Source organism: Xiphias gladius, chromosome 11, assembly GCF_016859285.1.
Source record: "Xiphias gladius isolate SHS-SW01 ecotype Sanya breed wild chromosome 11, ASM1685928v1, whole genome shotgun sequence".
Classification (NCBI taxonomy): Eukaryota; Metazoa; Chordata; class Actinopteri; order Istiophoriformes; family Xiphiidae; genus Xiphias; species Xiphias gladius.
The window spans coordinates 2,633,369-2,655,834 of NC_053410.1; the positions used below are offsets into that span (position 1 = coordinate 2,633,369).

At 41.7% G+C, this 22,466-nt stretch overlaps 1 protein-coding gene across 1 annotated transcript in view; it reads right to left on the bottom strand.

Moving 5' to 3' along the window:
• Window positions 1-6,810: 6,810 nt before the first annotated feature.
• The window catches only part of LOC120796601 (endothelial PAS domain-containing protein 1-like), a 60,836-nt gene continuing 45,180 nt past the window's right edge, over window positions 6,811-22,466 (bottom strand). Inside the window, exons 8-16 of the mRNA XM_040139612.1 lie at window positions 19,313-19,460; window positions 18,789-18,997; window positions 18,399-18,607; window positions 17,496-17,609; window positions 16,443-16,978; window positions 16,086-16,182; window positions 14,677-14,770; window positions 14,418-14,594; window positions 6,811-13,938 (exon numbers count right to left, since the gene is read on the bottom strand). Coding sequence (XP_039995546.1) covers window positions 13,787-13,938; window positions 14,418-14,594; window positions 14,677-14,770; window positions 16,086-16,182; window positions 16,443-16,978; window positions 17,496-17,609; window positions 18,399-18,607; window positions 18,789-18,997; window positions 19,313-19,460 — 1,736 coding nt within the window. The 3' untranslated portion in view covers window positions 6,811-13,786. The remainder of the gene's footprint in view (window positions 13,939-14,417; window positions 14,595-14,676; window positions 14,771-16,085; window positions 16,183-16,442; window positions 16,979-17,495; window positions 17,610-18,398; window positions 18,608-18,788; window positions 18,998-19,312; window positions 19,461-22,466) is intronic.

Consider the following 22,466-nt stretch of genomic DNA (forward strand, 5'->3'; position numbering starts at 1 on the left):
CTTGGCTGAGGTGGAAACGTTGGTGTAGGCCAACATGTCAAAGTGCAGTGGAACTAGATTTCGCCAATAAATCATGACGTACATGAAGCATGTGACCTTAAGAGTGAAGCTTCTGCTCCACTGAAAAGGAGACTATTACATTCCTTAAATAAATACACACAAACACAAACATAAATGCCTTATTACCATCGTGATTTCTTCATTGTCTCTCGCTCTCTTTAATTACGTCATCTTGTTGCACCCTCTTCTTCTGCAATGGTTTAATGGCACTCGACTGTTTATCTTGACAAAGCAACTCCTAGAATTTGTATAAGAAAAATCATTAGGGTTCCTCCTCTGGGGATTGTGAATATCTCCCTGTGTTGTGTTGGACGGATGGCTGGTAAGGTGTTCTTGGCCACTTTTAGCTTTTTTACGGAACGATAGTCAGTCCTGACCATGACCACCATGACTGATTGAGGATTTTCCTATCATTTAAGTAAAAACACAGTGTACAGCTTACTTAGACTGTACAAAATATCTCTCTTCCTGTCTCTCTCATATGCTAAAATCCCGATTCTAACATGGGAAACTGAATGTTTGTTTACAGTGAGATCTGAGCTGCATCAGGGGGTCATTCCCAGTCGGAACAGCTCAGTGTCCTGGGATTGGACCAGAATATAAACAAACTGTCCATGGATCAGCTTATTGGACAATTGTCTTGAGACATGCTCCGGTCCCAAAGGCTAAGGAGACACATGGGTGGACAGACAGGCAGAGGGTTGGACGGAGAAATGACTAGGTCATCTCACAGCGGGTCACAGCAGAGCAGTTTTTTTTTCGTGATTCTGTCTCTCAGCTGGCGTTACGGTATTTCTCAGTAGCAACATAGCAGGCGTTTTATGGTTCAGTACCATGCACGGCAGTGTCGTGTTGAAACGGCAAAGGGTTTTGGAGGATTGTCACCGTATGCGACCATCAACATGTCAAATCAAAACACTGAAGTTGAGAGATCCATTGCTGTAACAGCCCATTGCGCTGCAGTTGTAGGTCAGTGAGGATGGTTGGCTCGATGTCATGCACCTATTTGAAATGGCTGCGGTTGTGGCAAGGGGTCCCACTAATTATAAGGGGTGTGTGGATACCGTTGGCGATGTAAATGCTTACTTTGATAAATACAGGAAGCGGTTCACTGAACCCATTAGGCTAATTATGTCTGTTGGACTAGTGTTTCTTGTTTTACATCATTCAAACACGGCTGCCAGCTTTACACTATGTTCTTGCATGCAGCCACGCTGAGGTTTGTGTGTCTGCGTGTGTGGATGCGTTAGTTTGACATCATGTTGCACAATTGGTCAGAGACCAAGATAATGTCCGTGCTATAAATCATTATGATGGTCTAAATGATAAGAGCAACCGTTGACGTGCATTGTACAGAAAGAACTGAGAGGTTCAGCCTTGTGTAATGCATTTAATTTAATCAAGAGCACTCAGAGTATATTGTTGCTTCATACTGTTTGCAGTGTAGATGGTTGCCCGCTATGTGCGTATCAATCCTCAAAAGAAGAAAATAAAGTAAGCATTCTTTGCCACTGAAGCTGGAAGTTCTGCAGCAGACGCTAGATAAAAGCTCGCCTAGAAACCTGAAACAAGAGGAAGCTGGTTGGCCCGAGACGCCGGTTCCTCCCAGTTTTACCTCCACCGTGTGTTCCTGACTCCTGAAGCAAACAAAAGGCTCCGCATCAGCTGAAACAAAGGGATGCAAGGTGTGTGTGTGTGTGTGTGCTGTTTACCTGGATTTCTCTCTGAACATCACACATGCATGTTTTTGTGTGCCCATAAAGTTTGGTTTCCTGTCTTCCTGCAGAGGAAGGAAGACACGCACACAAAACGGCTGAACGTGTTTCTGTAGTTTGGCAGATCAACAGACAGATCAGCAGGAGCTTTCAGGGTTTGGTGGCACAACACTTTAGAACAGCCTCTGCCAGTGGTTTCCCGAAATTCTCATTGCTTTTAGTGTTGGGCCCCAGTTTAACCAGCGATGAAGTGCCTTATTCTATTATTCTATATCTTTTAATAAATTCTAATTCGGGGAAAAAAAAAAATTCGGATCCAGCCACATAAATGTTCTCCAAGTCATACTATTAAGTGTAAACTATACATAAATGGTGACAGTGCATTATTGTGGTGGTTAATAAAGCCCCTTTTTAAAGGGTTTTAGAAAAGGATCTTTTAGTTGGTTGATTGATTGATGAACAGCTCAAGTAGATGAAGATCTATGAGCGTGCATCTCTTTGCCGACCAGCAGCACTGAGTTCGTTTGTTTGGTGATAGTTGTTTAACCTCATGGTGATTGAAAGAAAACAAACAAAACAGAAAACAAAAAAATAAGTCATCTGACAACATCAACCTGCATGAATGTTTAAACTTTTCCAAAAAACTCCTGTGCTCATTTTCCCTGACCCTTACACTCTTAGCATTTGTCCGCATTTTAAAAAATCTGTGCAATGAGGTTACCGGTCCCCAAAATACTTTAAATAAGCAGTTTTGCGCCGTTTTACTTTTCTGTATTGATTTCCAAGGTGTTATCTGTACACTGGCAGTTGGCGCGAGAAAGCTTTGTGATTGCCCAATCATGTAAGTGGACAGCCAAAAGGACTGCACCTACGTAGTGTTATTTTAGTCTAGTCTGCCACTCAAAGCACTTTACACTACATGCCGCTTTCACCCATTCACACCAACACACCGATGACACATCTGGGGTAATTTGGGTATCTTGCCCAAGGACACTTGGAAATGCGGACTGGAGGAGCCGGGGCTCGAACCGCCATCCTTCCGGTCAGTGGGTGACCCGCTCTTACTCCTGAGCCGCAGCCGCAGTTTCTATCGGTAACCTTTTCCTCGAACATCACACAAACGGCAGTGCAGACTGCTGATTTCTTCTAACGCAACTGCGGAACCTACGTATATGCCGTCAGCTGTAGACTTTCAAGGGCAACTCTGAATGAAAGTTGAACAGAAGTTTGATCAGTCTGCTTTTGTCTTTGTTGGTTATTTGAGGTATTTCCTAATGTGTCAGGGCCCTTAGCAAAGGGCTTCTGTTACGGAGATGACTGAATGACAGTGATGCCTACCTGAAAGTTGGGAATACCTACAAGTCTCTCCGCTTTTTAAAACATAGATTGCAAACTATCCCAGTTGCTTAAAGCTTTGTGTTTGGGTCATCTTCTGTAGGTCATCTTCAACTCAAGTTATGTCCTGAGAATAGCAGTACCTGAGTGAGAGGCGTAAGGTAGGAGACACCGAGTGTATTTTTGTCTTTCTGTGCCAGTTTTGACCTATTTATGCCAAAATGTGCGGAGGATGTGCGTCACAATCCGAAACAAAAACATCAATCACAATAACAAAGGTGGAGTTAATGCTTTGAAACATGTTTTCCATACAGCAGGGAAGCAGACCAGACTCTCATCAAAAAGCTTCTTAGTCACTGGCAGACATTTGTAGTGGGAAGGAAAATGTACTTCTTGACATCACTTCTTTTTTTTTTTTTCTTTGTTCACAACGATCCCACGATTCTCACGGTGTCGCAAAGTTCCAAAGATTCGCCACAGATCCGTTTGCAGGTCAGATACCGAGAGGGTTATAAACCTCCACACATTATACTGTACCATAGGTAGAACAACACCAGCAACTCAGAAGCTCTCAATCAATCGTAGTTGACTTGTCGCAGCAGAAGATTTATTGGAACTTGGTTTCGAACCTCAGGTCTCCCCCTGACGTCTAGAGTGCCACAGTTTTTTTTGTCTATTAATACATTGACATTTTTTAAATACTTAAACATTTATAGAATCGATATTTGAAAAGTTGCAATAAAAATGTACGCTCTCATAATTCGGTGTTCAAAAAATTAACAAACGTCTGAATTTTTAAATGTAAGTTAAAAAAATAAAAGTTATTTTTAAGGCTTACTAGTGGGTCAGAGGTCAACAGCTTTCCCGGGATTTGCTTGAGAACAGAAGAAAATATGAGATTTTCCAAAGTTTCCCCGAGTAGTTGCATAGAAAAGCTGATAATTTGCACTTTTTTAAGCCTTGGTATATGAAGTTTTGTTTGTTTTAACGAAACTCTGTTTCAAATGAAGAGTGAATTAGTAGCTGCACATGACCTTAAGCAAGTAACAAGTATAAAAAAAGCAAAGGTTGTCTCTGCTTTTTTTCTTGTCTATTTTGCATTTTCATGATTTATCCTTGTTTTTAATGCTAGTTGAAATAAGAGTTGTGAGGTATGCAGAAATGCATCCCTGTTAAGATGCTTGATACCAGAAATGTCTGCACATGTGGACTTGGGTTTGATCATGGCCTTAAACGCTGATATTCTTTTTTTTTTTTTAAACGTTGTTAACAGCTCTAACACCGGGCCAGTTCAAACCATTAAAAAAAAAAAAAAAGCGTCATATGTTGTAAGCAGACTGTATGTTTTGCATGTTTAAGAATATGCAAGTAACTAGATAATAGTTACCTGGAATGAATACTGAGGGGGAAAACTAGTAAAACACATGTTTGCACCTCTGTACTTTGAACCCCAAGTCTTGAGCATGAAACAGGCGTTTGAGGAAAGAAGGACCAGACAAAATGTCCTCGCTCTCAATGTCTAATCACAAGGGCAGGCATGCACGCACACAGACACACGGAGAGATCTGAAGAAAACAAGTGAAATGGATATTGTAAGAGGGAGGGACAAAAACCACAGAACAGGCTGTTACAGAATGTTCTTCAATTAGCATGTTTGAAACTGCTAAATGGTCTTGAACTGAACACTGGACTGGCTGAAGAACAGCTCAGAAACGCTTAAATACACACACACACACACACACACACACACACACTCACGCACAGACTGGCGTGTGCAAGTGTGTAAACACTCCCGCCTGTCAGAGGACTATTTTAAAGTGGATAAATGAAGTGCAGGGTGAAAGGGTGAAAGGTGCATGAGCTCAAGAAAATGTGGCTCGTAGCCAGAAGCACAGTTTTTTCGGAGCACATACATTACTTATAAAAAAATGCATGAACTTTCCTTCATTATGTTCCAGAGAAAAATACGGCTTTGTACTTCTACATTTATCTGACAGCTGCGGTAGATTTTACAGATTAAGATTTTACATTGAACATGAGTCCGTTAGATACAACTGTTCCTGCATCTCTAAAATGTCTTCTTTTCAGGAACCACGAGAAACTTTTGTTTTAACTTGATGACAAAAGCATTTTTTAAAATAAGATTTTAACAGAGTATTAGAGAATGTAACTGATCTAAAATGTGACACCTGGAGAGTAAAGGTTTTTAAGCCGACGGTGGTAACTGAAAGCCATGCTAGAGTTTAGCAAGAGGGCGCCACAGGGCTCTGTGATGGTACCCCTGTCATTTGTTTCTTATGAATAATCCAGGACGAAATTTTAATGTTGCAAATATTCATTTATTTATGTATTGCTTTGTTGTTGAGATCTTTAAGTTGTTAGGATGTAAAATTAACATTTAATCTTTAGTTAGTTTTCAATGTTGAAAGAATACAAAATGAGTTTCACAATAAAGGCGACAACACTTGAACAACTTTACAAGTACAGTGTCCTGACTTTTCCACAATTGCCGGACAGAGATAAGCTACAGCTCTTTAACTTTGAAAATCCCAGCCGCTTGCATACTGTTTGGTGGAAATGCCGGGTTTTTCAAAGTTGACTTATGATAATAAATTTAAAACAACAAACTCATACTTCTGTGATTATTTAACTTTTGTTTAGCTACTGGTGTTTGCTTTATTGTTAATGGCCTTCTTGTTTATTTTTCTGTGAGCGAAATAGTAGATGTTGTAACAGTAATGTAAAATCTCAGGTGATGAATTATTTCCTCCCCTCGTAACTCCTCCACAACTGCTAACGGCCTTTAAATCAGAACATAGAACGTCATGTAAAATGGAAGGAATTACAATAAACCAGACATGAAGCCGATGAGGGAGAGTAAGATCAGTATGCTTTAATAATAAGATATCAGTGCAGAAACACAAACTTCTTATCGGGTTAAATTCCCCATATAGTAATAACAATGATAACAATATATGATAATAATAAGATCAATATGAATTTTTAAGCATATTAAAAAAATGCTGAATCAGCTAATATAACTGTATTTTATGACATTGACAAAAACAGAAGTAGCTGAACATGGATCCCATAAGGAAAAACAAAAACCCTGTTATTACACGAGACACGACAAAATGCTGATATTGTCTTTAAAGATGAGGTGCAATTAATGAGTGGATTCAATCCTGAAACTTTATCTCTCTCATGTTTTGGGAGAACCCCTTCAAGCAGCACAGCATGATGAGCACTAGGACTGGTGATAGGCCTTCTAGAGTTAAGACAGAGGACTGAAGCCCCACCCATTTTTGGGTTAGCGTCGATTTCACTAGCGTTCGCTTCTCGTAGATTTTCTCAGAGATAGCCGTCTTTGTAATGTCTTTCTGAGTAGCTGACACCTGTTCTTGGTGTTCATTAAGATAGACAAATGTTTACTACAACACTTGACAGTAAAACTTTCTCATTTCTTCATTTTAGAAGAGATAAAACAATATTAGCATTTGAAAACTACACCTCTTAAGAAGGTTGAAGATTCAGAGGTGTAGTTCTTGAATGCTGACAAAATAACTTGTTTTATCTCGCTTAAAACAAATTGTGTAAAGATTTCAAATTTTTAAACTATTTAAAATTTTAAATTGTCTGGCCGAAGCTAGTGGAGCAGAAGCTAGCTTAAAACGGGGGCGGGACTTCTCCTCTGTCTACATTTTTTTTTTTTTTTTTTTTTTTTTTAAATCGACTTCCATCTAGCCAACTCTTTCCACGTACTTTATCACAATTTAGGTCAAATCTCATCTCACCTAAAAAAAGCCCATCTGAGGTGCTGTTCCTCTTCCATGTGCATGTTTCAAAACATTTAATGTATTCTTAAAACCTCTCCAAACATTGCCCTAGCACTTGAACTATTCAGCAACAGTTCTGCAGTATATTGCACTGGAAATGTACAGTGAAAATATTTATAGTTATTTAAAAAAAAAAGAAAAAAAAAAGAAAAAGAAAACATGGTTTCGACATGCTGTCAGGTGCTTTTCTGGAAACTTACTCTAACCGACACATAACATTTTAAAGTATTTAACTGCTGCAGATGATCCTACAAATAGGTCACAGCTCCATTTGCAGGCTTTTGACTTTGAAATATGAAGAACGTCCAATTTAAACAGTGATGAAAAAAAAAGCCCTCCAGTCTAAAGTAATCGCTGTCATATCAGGAGGGAGAACAAATTGATTCTGAAAGAGGAAAGTGAGGAGAGAGGGGGAGTGAGAGGAGCAACAGATGAGTGATGTGTCGAGTGGAGAGATATGCATCAGTGGGCAGACTGAGCAGGATGTATCTCTCTTCATATGTCACTCAACTCCACATCACTTCTTTTCACATCTCCTTCATAACTCTTCAAACTGTTTCTCTGCCCACACCTCCTCTCAGGATAACGTTCATCTCCAATCCTACTTGGTGTGTTTTTTGTTCTTCTTTTTTGTTGTTTTTTTTGTTTTACACAACCTGGATTTAATCGTCATGGCTCTGGACCTAATTATTATCAGTTATGACATTTTTAGTCACCAATTTTCATCGTAGAGACACAGCAACACTGCCGGGAAGCTTTACGAGAGTCCTCTCAGGTACTTTCCCTTTGTCTTTTACTTCACAAAAAGGTTTAGTTTTTCGATACTGTAATACACTAAAACTGTGAATTGGGTCGAGAGCTTTCTAAACATCTGAACTATCATGCTGCGTCCTCTAATGCACTCCCTTCCTGTCTCTCAGCAGTAACGGGCGGTCCAAAAAATGTGATGTAACTGGTAGAGCTAACAGCCAAAGCCCGAAAATAAGGCCCGATATGAGTTTCCAAAATTCTGTTAAAACTAACTGAACAAAGTCTTTCTCGGCTCCTGTGTATCAACGTGGGCGTGGGATTTTTAATCTGTGTCGTATTTTTATTGGCATCCATCCTATACACAGAGGTCGTTCGTACAGAAATTGACCCGCTATAATTTCGGACTGCACTATCTACATGATCGAGTCACGGGCGATCAAGTCAGGCAAGTTTGGTTTTCAGACCGACGGTAATGGACTGACAGCAAGACGTCTGTCGAGCAAGGCACTAACTTTGTCGAACCCTACCGTCCCCTCTGACATATGACCCCCCCCAAAAAATCTTTACTGTACAGCCAAGTCTCATGCAACTAAACCTAAAAACCCACAAGCAGCTTCATCAACAAACAGACTGTCAGGTCGTTTGATGAGCTGGGAAATCCATTTCCTTAAAAGACCTTACACAAGGATTTGACTCGTCATCACCAGGGGATCTACATCGGGTTCTAACAGGGTTCTAGCGTATGTTCCATCAGTAGGAAGAGGCTATGGAGGAGCTGTTGACTACAACACCCGAGGGTTTATTTTGAAAATCATCCCAACTGTGACATTGTTGTGTCATAGTTTTCCCAATTGTTATCAAAAGTACGACAACTCGTAATGGACAATGATTGACTGTGAAAAAAGGTGAACGGACCCGACGCATGCAAAGCTTCTGCTGCATTTCCACATTAATGTCTGGCTCTGCTAGCTGGCTTTTAGCTGGACTACAATCGTTAGGAGATACAGCTAAGGTGTCAACTAAAGTTTAATGTGCAAATTCAAACTAAAGCTGCAAACAAAAGGGGGGATTTTGTGCTATTCTTTCAGAAAATAGGACTTTTAATACGTTTAACTGTCAGATAAGACGCAATGTCCAGTTAGGATCATCTTCAACAACAGCCGCCCACGGTTGAAGGATGTCATCTACAGGTTGCAGGAAACAAAAATTGTGCTCTTGAAGGGTGAACTCGGTATGTGTTGAGACAACCAGAAGGTCATGATAAGGCACATTATATGGATTTAAATGAACTTTAAAGGACATTTCAGCATGACATAAAGCAGAAAACATAAAAATACAGTGTTAGTGGATCCAAGAGATGTAATAAAAGTTCTAAAAATGCCACATACATGGTCTATGAAGCACCATTGCGTTTATATATGCAACTGGAAAACTATGATTAATTGTGGCAACTTCACCTTCTTTACAATATTCAAAATGCTACATATCTGGAAAGTGAAACTTAGAAAACTGATATTTATTTTTTAATTTGAACCTTTTTTTTCTTTTTTTCCTCATTCTTTTTTGTTTTATCTTCTCAAAGCAAGAACAAAAAACAGTACTGGCCAGCCAACAGATTCAATAGACATTTTAGGTTAAAAACTCTGGAGGAAAAAAATAAAAGCCACAACATGGAAACAGCACGAGGGGAAACAGCACTGCGAGGGATCTAATCCATCTGCATCTACAGGGGTAGATAAGACAAAGTACCAGGACACATAAACACTAAAAACACTATCTTCAACATTAGTTTTGTCTTTTTAAATACGTAACTTATATGTGTACAAAGCTCTATAATTCATACTCAAAAGTGGTCACCACACAAAGACAATTGCCTCAAAAAAAAAAAAAAAAAGAGTGAAATTAAGAAAAATTCTTTGAGAGTAGAGCAAAGGAGAGAACAGTGAAATATGTTGAGAACTGGTTTTCAATGAAGGCATACTGTTGACGATATTACCGACATCACTTTGCTGAAAATGACAGTTTTTAGTTTGAAAATAGAAATTCTGACCCTACTCTTAGTCCATCATGTGTTGGGATGACTAATGTGTTTCTGTATCAAAGATTTCCGGTATTGGCAGCCACTCCGTGTTACGACTCAGAAGAAAAACTGGCCTTGTCCTAATCGTGAAGAATGTCACATACTACTCTCCGCTTTCAAGTCACTTCACAGGCTGCTGTGCAGCACTGAACCCAAGGCCGCCGCCGCCGCCGCTGCCGCTGCTATGTACATACCGTATGTATAGTTTGAATGAGTAAGTGATTACTGTTGATTGCTGCTGTCATGACTTTACCCTGTCTGGTTTGCGCAGTGGTGCGCACAGGGAACGGAGGGACTGACCTCTCCGGCGCCTCTTTATCTAAGAGCTGCAGTTGCCCTGTTTTTTGATGACACGCTTTTAGAGCTTTCTTTTTTGCCCTGATGTAAACAACTGGGCTTCAGAGGTAACCTCTGATGAGCCCAAATGCCAACTCCACCTACTCAATTGGCACTCGCGATTGGCCCAGTTGCCCCTCTGATCAGCCAAAGTGTGCGTTTGACGCCTCCCAACGCGCTTCTGATTAGCTCAAGTCAGTCCCCTCCAGGATGTCGCGCTCGCTGCAGCGAAATCAGGCATTTTAGGCTGCAGCAATCCCAAAAATAAGCCTGTGAAATCCTGATGGGGCTTTGATACACATCCCCCTAAGTATCCTCCAGTTAGCTTAAAGGAGCATACAAGCGACTTTGCAGATTTTAGAATATTTACTACAAATCTCATACACTTCATAGCAACTATTCTGCAAACCGTGTTGTTATGGCTTAGAAATGATTCTACCATTCCAGACAGACATTGGTTTCTATTCATTTCTGTCCGAGGTGAAAATGAATGACAACGCTCTAAGTTACATTATAGGTAATGAGGCAGGACAAAAAAAATAAAAAATAAAAAAAGTCATTTGTGGCTTGATTTGAATCACAAAGTTTGGAAGATGTAAGTTTAGCTGCTCTGCTTTTGCATGTACAGTGTATGTATGATCTGGTGTTATATGCGTTTCTTCTGTCATCATAGTTACCTTGGATTTTGGACTAATAGTCAGATGAAAAACAATTTTAACAGGCTACCGTAGGCTCTGGAAAATAATAGGCATCATTCACCAGTTTCTGACATTTTCTAGACAAAACAATCATTTACTGGAGAAAATAATCAAATTTAAAAAGAAATGAATTGTCAGGTTGCAGCCCTACTGCTTCATAATGTAATTTAAATAAATACATTTGATTAATCAACGCAGTGCAAACTTTTTAAATCAAGTTGCAATTCAACAGCATTGACACACACAGATAATTTCATTTTGACAAAAAAATGAGGCTTGATGTTTTTTATGATGTCCTACACAACCCGAGCAAGTTTCAGAAGTCCGCTAATTCATTTTCACACTGCAGAGAAACGAATAGGAACCAATGGCTGCCTGGAACGGCGGAAAAAAAATACATGAACTATAAAACTGTTAAGGAGCCTAAAACACTGAACACACCTACGGTGTTTTAAGGGCAAACATTGAACCTAAAAATGAAACCAGTGTGCAGGAGAGGTTCCCCTTTTCATCCTCATCCCTCCCCCCCTTAGATAATCTATGCACACTCCTTGTTTTTCTGGTTTTCTGTATTGCGTGAAGCGTGTGTAAGCCAGATTCCTTCGTACAAGCTATCAGTTTGGTGAACAAGGCTAGCTTTTTTGCTGACTATATAAACTTTAGTTAAGTGAAATAATTGCACATTAAGAGAAAAAAACCCTGTAGTCACGCGAGCTATTTACCTGACAGAGAGGTGAGAGCGAGAGAAACACGCTTAGATAAATCAAAGAGACTTTTAAGAGGAAAAGATAGAAAAAGGAAAAAATAAAACTTAACAATATTCAACTTACAGTAGAGTACATGTATTGCAGTATATGTTTATTAGTGTGTCTGTGAGACAGACACAAAAAAAAAAAAAAAAAGAATCTGGTAGGTAGAGTAAGAACATAAAAAAATAAATGAGGGAGGAGAAACAAACTAGTATTGATATGGTAAAGTGTCCTGTCAATTTGGGTTAAATAAAGTGGGGAGATTTGATAAAAGTTAAAATGTCTCAGTTTGAAACCGAAGTATAGACTAGATATAGTAACTAAAATAACAATAAAATGCATATGTCCTAAAACCGACCCAAACTGATGTAATACTAATCTGACCCAGTTTACGTTGTGAGAATCAGATTCTTTCTGAATGAGCAAACTGCACCAGTTGGTTTCTCGACCAGATGACGACCTTACAGCGACTGTGGCGGGATGGATTCGGACGAGACGAGGCAGATTGATGACCGTCTGTCTGCATGTGGGAAAAAGGCTGGAGCAGTGAACCTTCATATGCTTTTGATTCTGACTCTGCAAACTGATTCCAGTTTCCGGCTCTGATTCTTTTGAGAGTGAAATGAAATCTAAGTACGACTAAATAAAAAGAGAAAAAGCATCTTTGTCTTCCCATATACGATGAAGTACTTTATGATACAATTTAAGAATTAGAAATAGTCTCTATATTGCCATGTACAAGTTAAATGTTGGTTTGACTTGAGTTGGATATCCTAAGGATTCTGGAGCGCTAGCATTTCAGTCGTCAAGATAACACATTGTTAGAATTTCTCTTGTGTGGTCAAAAGGTGATAAAAGCCATAGCAAAAAGGAAAATACTGTTCTTGTGGGCAAATTTCTATTTATTTTTTCAGACTTCCGATCCAATTTTTGCTCATTTCATGTGGATTATAAATTTTATCCCCTCTGGCCTCTAACAATCATTAGAATGAAACAATCTAAGAGGTTCAAAGAGGAAAACAGCTGCTCCAATGTTTACAAAATTTTAAGCAATCGTGAGCAAAAACACTTGGGGACCACTGCTGTTACCAGCCTCACGTCGTGTTAACAGTACCTCCCTTGAAAAATTATTTTGGTACAGTGATTACATTTATCCACACCTTAAAATCTTTCCGGTCCTGCATATTGCACCACAGGGATTTTTTAAAAAGTCATCTTTGGGAATCGATTTCTATTTTGTAAAGAATCCTTGGTTCTTATTCATTTTAAAATGGCTACAGATCAGAACCAATTCCTTATACCCAACTCTTAAACTGAGGCTTTGAGTGGAACTAGAAAAGTGGTCTGGGTCTAATTGCTGGTCAAATACACTAAGTGAAAGAGCACAGTGTCTCTGTTAACGTAAAGGCAGAATAATCTCTTCTCCTCTGAGCTAAATAGTTGGCTGATATGGAGAAGGTAATGCTGGGAACTGAGCTGCATAGAGTTCATATCAGGGTGTAGTTCTGCAAAAGGAGACGGGGTCTAGATAAGACACAGGTTGGAGGTTTCGAACACCGTGCCTAGATGTAGCATGGTCATGGATTCCCACTTAAGTCACAGCGGGAAACTGCTAGTGGGCCACAGTGTATGGCCGTAGACGTTTGGGCAGAGCTGGCCTTCTTAAGGCAGACTGTGTGTATGAATCCCACCCCTCTAATACCCTGTTTTACACCACAGACCCGAGTTCAGCCTGCGTGTCTGAACACAGCGCTGACCCGTGACAGACGTTTACGCCAAAGCTGGTGACCACAAATACCCAGTGTCAAGACTTTTTAACACTGGACACAGGTCAGGCATCATTTTATGATCCGTTAATTGTCCCGTGTTGGCCTTTTCTCACCAAATGACCCACTTTATCTTTTGTACATTGGTGGTCAACCTGCATCTGATTAGAGTCAAAAGCTTGGATAAAAAAGGGTGTAAGTGGCTTGACCCTGGTAGCTTGTTTAAATGGTCAAGGTGCAGAACTACAGAAAGGTCAGGGAACAGAGTTTGGGGCTGAGTCAAATAAGCTAAATAAGGTTGTGGTTATGAATACCATTCCCTATAGGTAGCTTAGCCTCAGGGCTTTCAGAATGCCCAGAGGTATGAGGGTAAAGATATGGGCTTAAGTCTCGGGCTGCAGGTTGAGGTTCAGGGCTGGGATTAAGTCCGGGTCTATGGTGGGGGGTTTGAATCTGGGGCTCTAGGTGGCCTGGTCCAGGGCTCTCAGCAGGTCACAGCCCTGGAGGAGGTGCAGGTTGCCCTGCAGCGGCACGTTGACCTCGCAGTCGTAACGGGTCAACTCCGGCAGAAAGGAGGGCTCAAACGAAGGGCCCAGCAAACGACTAGCTATACCTGGGAAATGACAGAAAATCAGCGCGTCAGTGATTCAGTACCAACAGACGGGCAGGACACACTGACGTAAGTAACAATCTTCATTTTAGATATAGACCTAGAAACCTTACTTTCGTACAAGTAGTGAAAAAAAAAATCTGCCAGATTTTGGCCAGTTTGCATTAGAAATCAACTCGCTTCAAGAATTTTCCAGTGTGTAAGTAGTAGTGTAAATCTTTAAACGAGGATAAAGAAGAAAAACAAAAACATGAAACAAGTTGATTTGCATTGGAAACAGACTCAAATATTTTTACTGCACTGGCAGATTTGTTCTCTCACGACTTTAACGACTCAATTACAGACTAGAATGACTTGATAAGGAGATTTTTTGCAGCGTATTAGTAAATAAATCACAAAACTTTAGTGCTACAGGTGCTTACACATTGATGTTAGTTGTGTTTCTAGGTAGTCTAACCCTCATTACAGTCCGTTCAGCTCACCCTCAGTCTTGTTAGAAGGCATCATGTTATAGTCGGTGTAGCTGCAGCTCTTCTGGGGAAAGGCTTTCTCGTTTGCACCACCTATCCCGTTTCCAGGATACTGAGACTTCCTGTGCTGTTGCAGGGAGCTGAGAAATGAAGACATGCTGCCTGGCATCATCCTGCTCATCCCTAACTCTGAGAGAAGAGAGCGAGGGGTTACAGGTGCAGTTGTGGGGTGAGACACATGACACTGGGATATTTTTCAGGGGGCTCATACCTGCCAGTGATCCTGTGCTGAGGGAGCGATCCATGGTGACACAACTGTCACCCCTCATCTTCTTCCACATGATATCTGACGGCTTACTTTCACCCTGAAATACAATCAAATGGTTACTTCATGAGCTGATTTTCCACAAACAAGACCAGGTGAAAACCTATTATGTGGCTGGACCCGCCCTTTATCTGTCTGCTCCTCTCCTGCTCTCTCTGCTCACATTTACAGTATTTTAACTCAGCCGAATTCCCAATGAAGCTGTTTAGATTTACACGTTTTTCTGTTTCTGTTGTCAGACAACGGAACCAATATGAAATGAAGTGACTGAAACGTGGCCCATTAAGACGACATGTTAACCATCAGTCACTTTTCCATTTCCAAGCCGTTTCCAAGCTCTGCTCTGGTAAAATTCTGATTTTATAAACGTGACGTCGTCTGACAGAATCCCCACACACACAAGTTAAAGACAACGGCTGTGCTGTGATTTCGGCTAAATTTACTTGTAAAAAGATCAGTCATAGAGACAGTTAGAAGCTCATTGACGTCTGCGTCAGCTGGTGACTCTTCTCGGGAAAGTAGCTGAGGTTTGTCCAAAAAGTCACTAGATTTGTTGCTTTGGTGCTTTTGTGAAGAAAAAGGGTCTGAAAAGTCGGTAAATCTAGCGACAAAGGTGCTAAGTTGGCAACACTGTAAAAGACGCCCCTCATTTTGAAAGAACAACAGGCAGTGGAGAAACTCCAACACTCAGCCGGAAAACCCATGGTGTAACGCCAGCACTCAGTCGAATGGCATTCGGCTGACCAATAGTGTAACTATCACTCAGTCAGTCATGGACGTTCGCGTTTATAGGGCTGGACCCACTGTCGCGGTCCAGCCAAAAAAAGAGCGTGAATTCGCAAAACAATTAAAAGGGGGCACAGCTTTGTTAAAGTACCAATAATTTAAAAAAGAAACTTTACTATCATGGCTACATGGTTGAAAAAACAAGACATGCATCAACCATTGTCTTCCTCAGTGTTTAAGGAGTCTTGGTCTTGTTATTAATCATGAAGCCATTTTAATAAAGGCGTTTAAATTTTTCTATACTAAAAAAAGTTGTATGGCTTAAATTGAAGTGGTTTTTATTCTCTTTCTTGTGGACAGTATTTAATCTACCCATGCATTGTCTTTCATCAGTGTCAAAATCCAAGTTGCACTTCTTCCATTGTTTCTCTATTAATTAGCTGCTTATTTTAAAACAAGCAGAAGCATAAATAAACACGAGGACAATTCTAGTATCAAACCTTTCACTAATAGACAGTTACACTGGATAATCTGCTCAAATTTTCATGCAATAATGATGCTCAGGAATGAGCATGAGGACTCTTTTCAAACGCTGTTTGGTAAAGACTGTCTTCATTAGAGAAACTCACCACAGCCATCTGGGTGAAGGAGCGCTTGATGCTGTTGGTCATGGCCACTCTGGCTGGACTCATGTCTCTGTGGGCTTGTATAAAATTATCAATGGACCTGCACAGACACATGAACACACGTAACATTTAACTCAGTGCAGAACCTTTTTTTTTTTTTTTAATATGTAACTTTAATTTTAACTGCTCATTTTAATCTTCCCCTTAAGTTTGCATGGTTTTGATTCTGTAATTGTTATGTATCCATGCAAACATTAAATTAATAACAACAGACAACTGATTTAAAAAACGTGGAGTTCATTGATTTTTCTTCTGTCTTGGTTTAAAATACAATTCGAAGGACTCATTGTTCGTGCTCACCTCTGTTTCTGCATGAGATGTGACATGTTTTGTTGGCAGGACGGGCGCGCCTCTCCTGACAAAGTGTCCATCAGGTAGGCCTTGGTGGCTTGTGATTGTTGTTGGTAGGTTAACAGAGGGTCCGGTGGCCACTGCAGGTTCTGCCTGCCGCCCATGGAGGACAGAGGGGTGCTGGCTGGGGCCCGGTATGGGGGATTCTGCATTTGCCTCATCAAGTACGAGCCTGTGCGGGGGTTCACGGTCCCCTGGCTGGAGCCTCTCTTCTCCTCTGCAGCCCAGGATGCAGCTGGCTGGGCCTGGTAGTGGCCTTGGGCCTGAGGAGGGGAGGACAGGGGCTGGAAGAGGCTGGCAATGTTGCTGAAGCTCTGCTGGGATGCCTGGCGTGTTTGTGACAGGCTGCTGCTGCTCCCCATGGATGCTGCTGGACCCCCCTCCAGGGGCTCTGTCTCTGGGATGATGGGATTCAGCTGGAAGTCCTCTCCGTCCATGGGTATATAAGGAGCCAAAGTCTCCAGGTCCAAGTCACTTAAGTCCCTCTGGGAAAGTGAAAAAAACAGTTTGTTAAAAATGGAAAAAAAAAAAGAAGAAAAAAAAAAGTATGTACTGTGTTTACCTTAGTGCTCAGTTATATAACTGTTAAATTATGCTTTTTAAGTTTAGACAAGTTCAAACCTAAAAAGAGACTGAGAAATAATCTAGCAAAGTGCTGCTAGACCAGCTCAGAGAGAGTTGTGTTTCAGAAATGCGGATAGTTCGTGTGATTATTTAATTACTTTGCCTGTCCAGTGAAACTTGGTAATTGCAGAGTTTAGGGTGAATAGTACACGGTTTAGAAAAAATTTAAAAAAAAAATGAAGTACTAATCTGTATAATACGAACAAGATGTCCTTCGGCATGGGAAAAACCTTGTCCGTGTTAAGCTTTTCCCAAAAAGGAAAGGATTCAATAAACAAGGCCTCATTATTCAGATTAATGGACTGACAGCACAAAGAGAAAGTTTGAGACAAAAGTATATTCATGGGATGGAGAACAGGACGCACACAAGGCACACACCTCGGTGTCCGCAGGGCTGTCACTGCCCTCTGTGTCCAGAGCAAACAGCTTCTCAGTCAGCTCCACCTTCAGGTCACTCTCCACTGAGCTGTAGTAATCACCTGGGCTGCTGGGCTGCAGGGAGGCAAGAGAGGGAGGGGTGAGTTGAGAGTAATGGATGGAGGGGTGAGAAAGATAGAGGAGGAGAGGCAGAAAGGAACAACAACAACAACATGTTGAGCACAGAGAAAAGGGGACCCAATCAGAGAGAGAACAGAATGTAATGAGAGAGAGAAATACAGAGCAAAAAACTTGTTTTGACAAAGGCACTATTCACTGCTAAGAGCTGTTCCTTCCAAATATCCACCCCCGTTATTCTCACACACACACACACACACACACACACACACACACACACACACACACACACACACACACACTCTCTTCACTGTTAGTGACACTCCCAAGGCCTCACTGAACACAGAAACAGACACGTTGCGGTAGGATCGCAACAGCCGTGACGGCCGCCGCCATGCTGACGTTCCGACCCATGGGTTCTCGGTACTCATTTGGTTGCGCCGCACCCATCTTCAAACTCGGCCTTCATTTTGATCTCAACTTACACACCTGTCAAGTGCTGCCACTGCACAGTCGTGACACCGACGTGGTGACAAAATCTGTCCGCAGACACACAAACACGTGCCAAAGTACTCAAAGCCGCCCTGTGGTAGTTCCTGCTGCAGTAGGCGTTTTCAGGACCACGTTTTGCCATGACACACACACAGATGGTCACACGGTGAAGACAACACCAGCCCTGCTGTCACTACTGGTAACAAAACACAACCAGTTGCTCGCTCACTGACTAATGACTCCTTTCAATTTACTGTTCAGCATCTCAACCCCCATCTCCCTCCTCGTCCTCACCGTGGAGCAGCCGCTGAGGCTCGGAGTGGTGCTGCCCGGTGGCGGATTCTGATGCACGGTGAACGTGCCAGCCATGCTAGCCATGTCCCCTGGGCCCGGAGCCGGGGTTTGGCCTGATGCTGGAGGGGCAGGCTTGTGGCTCTCGCTGGCCCAGGACGGAGGTCCCGGAGGGAGCATAGCTGCGGTAGAAACCTCGAACTGAGGGCGACCTGCAAGAGGCAAACAGAAATTAGAGCCAGCTGAGGCGAAAACGGTCCAAGGTGTCGCAGTGTAAAAATTCTTCAGGACCCACTGTCGTACATCGCTCCCATATTAATGGAATTATGTATCGGTCTATTTTAATCACCCCCCAAAAAACACCTTCAGATAATGACAGAACTCAATACAGACCGAAGTCGAGGGAAATGATCGTGTCTCCAGGTGTTGGAGCCAGCTGGGCCAGGTCCTCCGGCTCCTCTTTGAGTTTGGTAAAAAGGGCGTCTCCCGGTTCTCCATTCACACCTGCACCTCCAGCAGTGAAGAAGCTGCTCATGTGGCGTGGCTTGAACAGGGACTCTGTCTGCTCCAAGGAGAAAATCACTGACTTCTCCTCGATGTCACTGCAGGATTGGAGAAGGAGAGGCAGCGTGAGAAAAAAAAAAGGGGCTAGATTTGTTCAAAAACTTCGTTTTTTACGTGTTACTTTTTAAAGAGAATTTCAAAACACATTTCTACATGTGGCAGGTTTTTCCATTAATATTCTACATGTAAAAATCCGGCCATTGAAATCCTGCTGAAATAACAGCAGTAAGTAACCTAGCGGTATTATAATACACTCTTTTCCACCAAATTTAGCCTCATTATGACAAAAATGTCGAAACCTTTTTTCGTCTGAAATGTGCCGGATCCACACTAATGGGGACTACCGTGCTTACCTGAGTACATAGTTTATGCACACGATGCCCTGGGGCTGGGAGTTGCGGCTGTTATAAATAACAGTTCCCTGGGTTTCAACCCAGATGTAGCCTCCGTTCTTGGCCAACATTCGGTACTGGCCGCTCACTGCCTGACCCTTGGTACACACTGCAGACAGACAGAGAAAGAGCTCTGAGTGCACAACGCTTGGTCGCGGCGAGGGATCGATGCTATGGAACTGAGCCGCTCGCCCATGTTCCCACTCAGGCCGACAGCCAACCATAACAGGCAGTTCTGTTCACGGCCAGAGACAGTTACTTTTATGGTTTTATGTTGCAGAAACAACTGTCCTCTGGGTCCTTGTCTAAGCAAAAGTTTACGATCGTAATGCGGGACACACACACGCCTTTCAGATGTACTATCGCCATTAGTGCCGACAGAGAACCAAACCTCAAAACGTGAGGTTCTCCACTGTAAAAGTTTTGGGTCAGTGATTGTGTTCAGGAGAAGTAAGACTCAGGATTGGTCGGGAGAGATCGGATATTCCTTTTCAATCTCTCTCTGTCCCTGTTTTCAAATTGTCCCTTTGGGGAGAAACCCCCTGTATCTGGTTGGTTTCAAACCAGTTACCAGAGACATCAGGCTCGTGAGACCCCTTTAAAGACCTACGAATGATGTCAAACATACTGTCGGCTAAAACAGGCAATTCAAGGTCTACAGCTCCTCTGAGGCAACACGGGAGTGACTCATGGGAGTTGTGTTCATTCAACACTAACAAAATGATCATTGTTTGATCTTGTAAAAAAGTTAGGGGCTGATCATGTTTTATTGTCCAATAAATACTGAACAAGCTTCTCAGAAGCAAACGAGCTCTACATGACAACGGAAAGCTACAGTACTTAGACTGACTTTTTTCCCCTTTTTTTTCTAATGCCGATAACAGACACTGTTTAACGTATCATGTGGAAACTTTGCAGCTCCGAACAGCTGTGCTTTGTGTGCGTTTGATTTGTTTTTTGTCATTTAAATGTATAATTATTGAATGATTGATTCAATTATCCATGTATTTATTTTGCACGAGGCTGTGAAATCAACCAAACGCTGATTAGCAGGAAAACGTGGGATGTTTGACTTTGAGCTGAGGAGGAGATGTGCTGGCTACAGTCCAAAGTTCAGCACTGGCGTGGGAAAGGACCAGGACTGTGGTCAGTGAGTGTACATAAGGCCAGTCACTGTGTGTGTGTGTGTGTGTGTGTGTGTGTGTGTCTGTGTCTGTGCGTGTGCGTGTGTGTCTGTGTGCGTGTTGAAGAAGCTCAGGGCAACATTACATGTAGCAGAGAACGCTGTTAGCATGTGCTGATCGACAGGCTGGTCACGTTGGCCGTGAGAGCTGGTCGTCTGTCTGTGTGTGTGTGTGTGTGTGTGTGTGTGTGTGTGTGTGTGTGTGTGTGTGTGTGTGTGCGTGCATGCGCGTGCGCGTTACGTAGACAGAGAGACAGATAGAGAGCCCTTTATCTCGGCAGATTTCAGCCAGCTAAGGACTGTAGACACAGATGACTAAGACCAGAGGAGAAGAGAACATTAAATCCACGAAGAGCACAAACCAAGCAAACAGTCATAAATTACTGATTATCTGCGGCCTGAAGTCTAATTTTCAAGTCAGATCCTTGATGTTGTTTCTTGGTTTTAGTAAGATACGGACACTCATACCTTCTGGAGAATTCTTTACATGAATTAAACTGCAGTTACTTCGTGTTTCATGAAACATACATGTAAATCTTAAAGTAACATGACTTAAGATGACGAGCCGGTATGAAACCAATATCAATACTAAGTCAACATGTGCTGAGAGAAACCTGTCTGTATGACTGAGTCTCCAAAAATCCCATTTCCTGATTCAAATTAGAACTTTGTAATTTTTTCATTACTTTATTTTATTTTTTTAAGTTCCTGTTTGGTTGTTAGTGTTCAACAATGATCCAGAGGTTTGGCTTTTTTTTTTTTTTTTTTCCCCCCGGCTTTTGTTAAATGAAGATGATGACGGGAGAAAAATGTCTAATTTCTCGGCGAAGTAAGATATCAATTAAAGTACGGTTTTGGTTCTCAAAGTCAGGAATTCCCATTGGCCCCACTGCAGAAAAATTGGAGCGATGCTGCAGGTAAAAGCAATGTTGTTTGCAACATACACACCCACACCCCCACACACATACAGACACACACACACACACACACACACACACAGAGAGTGTACAAACAGAAACAAGCTGCCATTACGTTGGGAGAGTGGTTTTTTAGGAAGTAGATTACCACTTTTTCCACTTTTTCTTCTTCTTCTTCTGTCACTGTTGTTCAGAGCCTCTAATGATCTAGTACTGTCAATGGAGAGAAAAGCCATGATACTTCAGAGCACACAGTGACACACGCAGTATCATTAGATTGTAATAGCGGCCACCTGGTCCCCTGTCCACTGTGTTTGTGTTGGTGGCAGCAGATGTGCAAACCTCATCAGGCCATCAGTGGCTAAGCTTAATTTAATAAAAGACATCTTAATACCATGCCCCTGCCTGTACACACACACGCGCACACACACACGCACACACACACACACACACACACACACACACACAGACATAAATACATCACCACACATATCTGTAGAAACAAACAAAAAACAAAACGTAAGAAGATATATAATAATTATTGTAATTATAGTAATAATATATTCACACTTCTCACAAGAAACAGACAAATTTAGACGTGAGTTTTGCCACGATGACCCGGGGAAAAAGTGGTTGGTCGGACCACCGCAGGATTATAAGATAGCCAGCTGGGTTGGCTAACATTTTACCAACAAACACTAGCCAAGCAGCATAGCCAATTTCTTGGACATTAATTAGAGCATGAGTGTGTTTAATTTATGAAGGACTTAGCGGGAAGGTGTTCCTGTCAAGCCGAATTCTGCTCCCCATTAATCTCAACGGAAAGAATGTGAAACTTATTCACTCCCAAATGCAAAATTAATCCAGCCTCATTTGCTGCAGAGCACAATATGACTGGAGTTTGGTTGGACACTGGAGAGTCACAATTTCACAGTTCAGTTGGAGAGAGGGGCTGAAACTGACCCCTCTTACAGGAAATACCGATTATATGTTGTTTATTTTTATATGCCGTTTA